The following is an 8,824-nucleotide window of genomic DNA, read 5'->3' on the forward strand; positions in this document are numbered from 1 at the left end:
TGGCTCGGTCGCCGCAAAATACATGAAGCTAGAATGCATAGACTTAGATTAATGTACTATTGTAGCACATTGTACTTCTAAGGCTACAATTATGTAGCCAACAAACAATTTCAAACCAGCTGTAATGCCTTTGTCGACGATTAATAGTTGACCTTCCTTGGCATGAACCTACTATAATGGCCTTTGTTGCAATGCTTGGACGAGATTTAATGCACTCTTGAAGCATATTGTAGTCTAAAACAACAGTTTATGTAGCTAACAAAAAGTATGGAGCTTGTAAATAATGCATATGTTAACAATTAATTGTAGTCTGAAACCCAACCTTATATGTACCCATGGTTTTAAATTTCAACTGAAATCCAAAATTTCGGGTTTATGAAATTTCGGAAAGTTTGAAATTTTTTTTAAAGAATATAGTATTATTCCGAAATTTTGGCTGAAATTTGGAAAAGAGTAAAATAATACTTTTTTATTACTAGATTTCCGAGATTTCGGCCTAAAATTTCTGTTTCGGCCAAACCGAAATTTAAAACCATGTAACTACTACTACAAGCATCCAACAAAGTAAAGAACATATAAAGACTTCAATAACTTATATGTCCTCTTCCAAGAGGGGTATTGCATTAGCATGACTAAAGTGGGTAGGACCCAATTGATAGTGTTAGTATGACTTCATCAAAGCTAGGCTTATGCCTCATTCACTGCATTAGTTGAGATGAGATAAATCCGTTGTTAAAAAATAGGGCTACATGAATGAGTGGCCAAGAAGATTTAGTTGGATAAATATGGTCCGTTAAAGGTCTCTTTTTTCATAGGTAGTTGTGTTTGTAGTTATATAGACACCTAAGAATAAGTGTTTGCCTAAGTTCCAGAAAAGTCTCTTAAGAAATTTAAAAGTCAGCTTAATGGGCATTACAATGTATTGGGTTTGGGCTTAGCCTCACTATAAATAGAAAACCATGTATGGGGCAGCTTTCTCCCAGACTTGTATATATGACATATTTGGAGCCATTTCTCTATTTTGATCTGGATTGATCAAGATAATTGCGTTGTTCTAAACATACTTTAAATATTTTATCCTTTCTACTGTAGCAGAATAAGAAGCTCAGGATGATATTAGTACAACACAGATTACTCCTTATAGAAGATTTGACGTAGGGGGGTCAAATAAATCGTATAATGACACAGGGGTCTAGCTATAGCAAAAATGACATAAGGGGGTCAAAATTTGGTTTTCTAAATTTTCAATGACGAGAGTGCCCTTGTGGCAGAAATAGGTGATATGACTTTTAAGAAATAAAAAGCATTTCAGTTTCCCTCTCTTTCTCTTCCCTCTTCTCTCTTCCCTCTTCTCTCCTCCCGTCTGTGTTTTTTTTTTTCCGTCCTCTTCTCCGGCGATCTCTACGGGTCTGTTTGGTTCGTGAATCTCGGCGGGAAGGGGGAGTGAAAGGGGATTTGTGCAGAATGGCAATGAAAGGACCTTATGGGGGTGGGGTTTTGAAGTAACGTTTGGTTGTAGGGATTTTGTTGGAACTAAATTCCCAAATGCCATTTGGTTACAAGAATTTAGCGGAAGATATGCGACGAAGCAGTGCGTGGAGCCTCATCCGTCGTTTGAGAAGGCCATTCCTGTTGAAATTCTAAAACAGAAACTCGGTTTTGGGGGTTTGCCATTCGGTTCTCATTGGAGAGCCACGTGGGCCGACCGTATCCCGACATTGTTGTGGGTGTTTTGACCATCGGGTTTGAAAAACACAACCAAACGACGTGCCGGCATCTAAAATTCCCACAAAATTCTAATGAGATGCCTGATTTTTGACAACCAAACAGAGCCGTAGGCAATCTCTCCGGCGATCTCGACGAAGGTGAAGCACGTATGAAACCTGGAAAACAGTAAACCCTACCTGGTCTCAGTTTATTTTTCATGATTTGTCTTCGGTGTGAGTACGAAGTAGAGATGTAGTTTGTAGTCAGTTGACAAATTTGTATTCTCACCTGTCATAGTAGAGATGTAGATGTAGTTTGTAGTCTCACCTCTCATACTAAAAGCTTTTGAACTACATTTATGCTTTTGAACTTTCCATGAATAAAAGCTTTCTTAACATCCATTTATTTTGAGCAACAAATTCTTAAAAAGATAAACATTAAAGAAATTGATGCTTTAACAATAGGAGTTGAGTGTATATTTAGAGAAAAAATAAACCATTTATGGCAAACACACCGTTCTTACAGTTGGGGTACATGTTTCCAGATGGCATTCTTATACAATCACATATCTTTCTCCATTGCCTTCACCCCCTTGTTATCTTTCATATTATTTTCTTTACTATCTGAAAGAAATAATTTGCAAAGATTTTATTTAAGAGAAATGTAGCAGTGTGATATGATAATGCGCAAATGGTGGTTGTGCTCCATAAGATATTGCTATTATTAGTATATCAAAACTCATGCTATCCCATTTAGCTTTGGTGTTAAATGTGAAAGTGCTTGCGAAAAGAAGACAAACATGAGTTTGAAGAGTGTAGGGATTGAATTTTTGAGGGCCCATAATCCCTTCTCTAATACCATGCATAGCTCCCCTCTATTGCCCTTGAGAAGCCCCCCTTAGGTACTAATAACCCCTTTTTGTAGCTGAAAACCCATGACTTTCAACTTCATGACCATCTTCTGGATTTGATGTACCCTCCAAGGGTACTTCTTCTACCCCATTTGATGGCCCATAATCCCTTCTCTAATACCATGCATAGCTCCCCTCTATTGCCCTTGAGAAGCCCCCCTTAGGTACTAATAACCCCTTTTTTATAGCTGAAAACCCATGACTTTCAACTTCACGACCATCTTCTGGATTTGATGGACCCTCAAAGGGTACTTCTTCTACCCCATTTGAGGGCCCATAATCCCTTCTCTAATACCATGCATAGCTCCCCTCTATTGCCCTTGAGAAGCCCCCCTTAGGTACTAATAACCCCTTTTTGTAGCTGAAAACCCATGACTTTCAACTTCAGGACTTTCTTCTGGATTTGATGGACCCTCCAAGGGTACTTCTACCCCATTTGAGTGCCCATAATCCCTTCTCTAATACCATGCATAGCTCCCCTCGGTTGCCCTTGAGAAGCCCCCCTTAGGTACTAATAACCCATTTTTTGTAGATGAAAACCCATGACTTTCAACTTGACGACCATCTTCTAGATTTGATGGACCCTCCAAGGGTACTTCTTCTACCCCATTTGAGAGCCCATAATCCCTTCTCTAATACCATGCATAGCTCCCCTCTATTGCCCTTGAGAAGCCCCCTTAGGTACTAATAACCCTTTTTTTGTAGCTGAAAACCCATGACTTTCAACTTCAGGACTTTCTTCTGGATTTGATGGACCCTCCAAGGGTACTTCTACCCCATTTGAGTGCCCATAATCCCTTCTCTAATACCATGCATGGCTCCCCTCGGTTGCCCTTGAGAAGCCTCCCTTAGGTACTAATAACCCCTTCTTTGTAGCTGAAAACCCATGACTTTCAACTTGAGGACCTTCTTCTGGATTTGATAGACCCTCCGAGGGTACTTCTCCTACCCCATTTGAGTGCCCATAATCCCTTCCCTAATACCATCCATAGGTCCTCTCTATTGCCCTTGAGAAGCCCCCCTTAGGTACTAATAACCCCTTTTTGTAGCTGAAAACCCATGACTTTCAAGTTCAGGACTTTCTTCTGGATTTGATGGACCCTCCAAGGGTACTTCTTCTACCCCATTTGAGGGCCCATAATCCCTTCTCTAATACCATGCATAGCTCCCCTCTATTGCCCCTGAGAAGCCCCCTTAGGTACTAAGAACCCCTTTTTTGTAGATGAAAACCCATGACTTTCAACTTCAGGACTTTCTTCTGGATTTGATGGACCCTCCAAGGGTACTTCTTCTACCCCATTTGAGGGCCCATAATCCCTTCTCTAATACCATGCATAGCTCCCCTCTATTGCCCCTGAGAAGCCCCCCTTAGGTACTAATAACCCCTTTTTTGTAGCTGAAAACCCATGACTTTCAACTTCAGGACTTTCTTCTGGATTTGATGGACCCTCCAAGGGTACTTCTTCTACCCCATTTGAGTGCCCATAATCCCTTCTCTAATACCATGCATAGCTCCCCTCGGTTGCCCTTGAGAAGCCCCCCTTAGGTACTAATAACCCCTTCTTTGTAGCTGAAAACCCATGACTTTCAACTTGAGGACCTTCTTCTGAATTTGATGGACCCTCCGAGGGTACTTCTCCTACCCCATTTGAGTGCCCATAATCCCTTCTCTAATACCATCCATAGGTCCCCTCTATTGCCCTTGAGAAGCCCCCCTTAGATACCAGTAACCCCTTTTTTGTAGCTGAAAACCCATGACTTTCAACTTCACGACCATCTTCTGGATTTGATGGACCCTCCGAGGGTACTTCTTCTACCCCATTTGAGGGCCCATAATCCCTTCTCTAATACCATCCATAGGTCCCCTCTGTTGCCCTTGAGAAGCCCCCCTTAGGTACCAATAACCCCTTCTTTGTAGCTGAAAACCCATGCCTTTCAACTTGTGCACCATCTTTGGATTTGCTGCACCCTCCAAGGGTACTTCTCCTACCCCATTTGAGGGCCCATAATCCTTTCTCTAATACCATCCATAGGTCCCCTCTATTGGCCTTGAGAAGCCCCCCTTAGGTACTAATAACCCCTTTTTTGTAGCTGAAAACCCATGACTTTCAACTTCAGGACTTTCTTCTGGATTTGATGGACCATCCAAGGGTACTTCTTCTACCCCATTTGAGTGCCCATAATCCCTTCTGCTGTAATTTAATTAAGAAAATATTATATCCTTGCCAGATGTAACATGTTAAACTAATTTCTCGTAGATTTCGTCTTTAAACTAGATTTCGTACTGTGACATGTGTACTTGAAATGCAATGTTCACTTATGTTAAATTATTTCCATGCTTCAGTCTGGTATTAAATGTACTGAGAAAAAATATGTTATCATCTTCTTCTCATGTTTAAGTCTTAACCATATCATATACTCCTTTTGCAGACAAGTTTTCAATCAGGAAGGTCATATTTTCTTCTTTCAACGTGTGCCTCCGAAGGTTTTGCTTATGCCGGCCTCTACTTATTCGCCTTGAGAAGCCCCCTTTACGTACTGGTTCTTATCATATCTTGTCTGCCCTTTGCAGGTCTTCGTAAACTGGCACGCATAATGCTTTCTCTGCTGTTACACTATGATGGCATACTGAAGGATGAAGTTAATTGGGAATATGTTGGTGAGAGTAAGAAATTGTTATTGGTAAGTCCCCGAATTAATCTTAAAGAATTGGAGGCTCTAATCCACAGTCGAATTGGGAGTATTGGAGGAGGGGTGTCACTATCCATCAAATGTCGATATGTTGTTGATCCATATATAAGCACTCTAATCGACGTCGATAGCGATGAAATCTTCCAATCGTTGGTTAAGGTGCTTGAGAAAGATAATTTCAACTCTGTGATGCTATACATAACAAAAATTGACAATGGCCTAAGTTCATCTTATTCTTCAATTCTGCCGACAAACAATGTCATACCTTCTACTTCCTTTTCACCTCGAAATCCCTCTCATAACCTGCCCATACGTTTGACATCTGTACCACCGATTCCCTCTCAAAATCCCTCTCATAATGCATGCATACCTCCTACTTCCGTTCCACCGATTCCACACCTAAGATATCCATCGGAACGAGTAACTGTCACTCCCGACTCTCATTTTGAAGTAGACTTAGAAAGAGAATATGAAACAGAATTGGGTAATACAAGCATAGGAGGTGACTCGGCACAATTTAGTTCAAGGTATGTCTTGTACAATTTTATTTATATTGAAGTACTCAATCTACTATCCTAATTTTATATTGTTGAACTGTGTAGGGTACAAGTTGGCCAAAATGAAAACTTCTCGGACGATATGTATGAGAACCCTACCTCCGAAGATATCATTGTCCCCGGGAATGATGCAGATGTGCCGTTGGAGCATATTAACGTTTTGGAGGATGATTTTCATGTCTTCGGTTGTGATTTCGAAGAATTTAGAACTGAAGATGACAATGATGATGATCCTGCAGAGGATGATGATGAGGATGATGACGAGGCTGAGGCTGAGGCTGAGGCTGAGGTTCAGGATGAGGAGGGTGATGAGGCCGCCCATGATCCTGAAGTGGCTCCCCCTACCGCCAATGGTTGGCCATTTCTACCTGCTGGCACAAGTCGGCCACTGGAAGTAGACGACATGTATGTTGGGGCTGATGAGGTAGATGCAGATAATCTTCAGTTCGATGAGTTAACTGTTGGGGCTATGTATCCAAATATGAAGCAGTTCAAGAAGGCCGTTAAGGAGTATGCAATTCGGCAGCGATTCATGTTCAAGAAGTCACGGTCAACTCCCAAGAAGTATGCCGTTGTATGCAAGGAACCAGGTTGCAAGTGGCGTATATCAGGCATTAGCCGTATGACTTATGTGTTAGTGAAGAAGTTTGTGAGCGACCATACGTGTACATCTCACTTAAAGGGCAATGATAATCATCTAGCTACATCCCCATGGCTTGCCGAGACATGCTTACCCCTATTTGACCGTCCAGAAGATGTGGGGACAAGGATCATAAGACAGTACATGAAGTCGCACTGGGGTATAACCATGACCTACCGTAGAGCACACCTTGCGATGAACATCATCCTTGAAATAAAGTGTGGAAATGTGGAGGACTCGTAGCGCTTGCTCCCTGCACTGATAGTTGAGATGATGAGAACAAACCCGGGCACCTACATGCGTGTTTTTCGAGCGAGAGATCTACGTCCAGGGGGAGATGATAAATTTGCTCGCTTATTCTGGGCATTTGGTCCCAGCATACGTTCTTTCCAACGAACACTCAGATCGATAGTTTTGGTCGATGGGACGCATCTACGTGGAAAGTATCTTGGAATCTTACTGATCGCAGTTGGGGTAGACGGGAACAACGGCTTAGTTCCATTAGCTTTTGGTGTTGTCGAGACTGAGAACGAAGATAGCTGGTGCTGGTTCCTCTATTTGGTGAAGCGGCACGTATTGCCTGAGGGGATAGGCGCATTGACCCTGTGCTCCGATCGACAAAAGGGGTTGATGCAAGCAGTGCCTAAAGTAATGCCTATTGCAAACCATAGCTACTGCATGCGTCACCTCGCCGCCAATCTGTACACCGACTTCAAAGACCCTTTACTTAAGAAATTGTTCTGGAGAGCTGCTAGGGCTTTGAGAGAGAGTGTTTTCATAGACACAATGGAAAAAATTAAGGCAAGGAATGAAAATGCACACAACTGGATAGCCGCTATTCCGAAGGAAAACTGGGCTAGTTTCTACTTCAAGGTGGAAAGATATGATGTGTTGACCACCAATAGATCGGAGTGTTACAATGCAGTGCTAAAGGATGCCAGAAAATTACCGATTGCAGCTGCGGTGGAGCTGACTCGTTTTAAGAGCTCCGAATACATACAGAAACGTCAAGCGATGGGCCTTCAATGGGAAACAAAGTGCACGCATTATGCAGAAAAACATTTGGGACTGGCCAGGGAACAGGGTCGCGGATATACTGCTTATCGAGTAGGTGTGCACGAATTTGAAGTAAGGTCCCGTGATCATCATGATGTCGTAAACTTGCTGCAACAAACCTGTACATGTCGTGAGTTCCAAACGCTTGGCCTTCCGTGCGGACATGCCATGGCAGCCATTGTCATCACAGATTTTGATGAGTACGATTATTGCCATAAATGGTTTCGTATAGAGATGTATCGGGAAACGTACTGTGAGGTGCTTCACCCTACAGTAGATCGCACTCAATGGGAACTGCCTCCAGAACCTCTGCAGACTGTATTACCTCCAATAGCGAAAAGACCACCTGGACGGCCGCGAACGAGAAGATCTGACCGCGAATTGCAGAGTGGAGTGCATCGCAAATGTACGATCTGTGGAAAACTAGGCCACAACAAAAGGACTTGCAGAGAACCTCCCATGGAGAGACAACTCCCTGATGAATCTTCCATTGGACCCTCTGCCCCCGTTTTCAATAGGTACATGATACGTAATATATTGAGGTCAATAAGTAGTATAGAACATCCCCGATTCCATACTTATTCGGTGTGGTGGTGGTGTTGTAGGTCGGGTGTACCTTGTGCAGCTCCTTTTTTCACGTAATTATTCCGCGGAGAATGCATTGGAGGCTCCAGTTGGATGAAGGAGGAGAAGTGGATTAATTGAAAGTGTGCACAGTAATTAGTTGCTGTATATAATAATTTTTTGAGGGAAACCCTTTTTTGGTATACTGTAATTAGTGGTGTGCATAGTTGAAGGCTGGCAAGTTTTATGAGGAGAACCCAATTTTTTGAAGGTGGAATACTCTATTTTTTGTTATACTGTAATTAATGGTATACTGTAATTAGTGGTGTGCATAGTTGAAGGCTGCCCAGTTTTATGAGGGAAACCCAATTTTCTGAAGGTGGAATACTCTATTTTTTGTTATACTGTAATTAATGGTATACTGTAATTAGTGGTGTGCATAGTTGAAGGCTGCCCAGTTTTATGAGAGAAACCCAATTTTTTGAAGGTGGAATACTGTATTCTTTGTTATACTGTAATTAATGGTATACTGTAATTACTGCTATACTGTAATTTTTGGAGGGAAACCCTGTTTTCTTAAGGTGGAATGGGTTGTCATAGTTGAAGGCTGCCCAGTTTTCTGAAGCTCGAATGAGTTCTACCTTGCAAGCATTGTTAAAATAAGCTTTTCCTTGCTGGTAAGAAAATTCAAGAACTGGA

General features: G+C 42.0%; 1 protein-coding gene across 1 annotated transcript; it reads left to right on the plus strand.

The window, feature by feature from the left end:
* Nucleotides 1–6,802: 6,802 nt before the first annotated feature.
* On the plus strand, nucleotides 6,803–8,203 carry LOC143846347 (uncharacterized). The gene is made up of 2 exons (XM_077354778.1): nucleotides 6,803–7,153; nucleotides 7,307–8,203. Exons 1-2 carry the CDS (start codon nucleotides 6,803–6,805, stop codon nucleotides 8,201–8,203), a joined length of 1,248 nt encoding a protein of 415 aa, XP_077210893.1.
* Nucleotides 8,204–8,824: the final 621 nt, after the last annotated feature.

This window comes from Tasmannia lanceolata, unplaced genomic scaffold (genome assembly GCF_043159265.1).
Source record: "Tasmannia lanceolata isolate RefF3 unplaced genomic scaffold, GAP_Taslan_0.1 ptg000015l, whole genome shotgun sequence".
NCBI classification, from domain to species: Eukaryota; Viridiplantae; Streptophyta; class Magnoliopsida; order Canellales; family Winteraceae; genus Tasmannia; species Tasmannia lanceolata.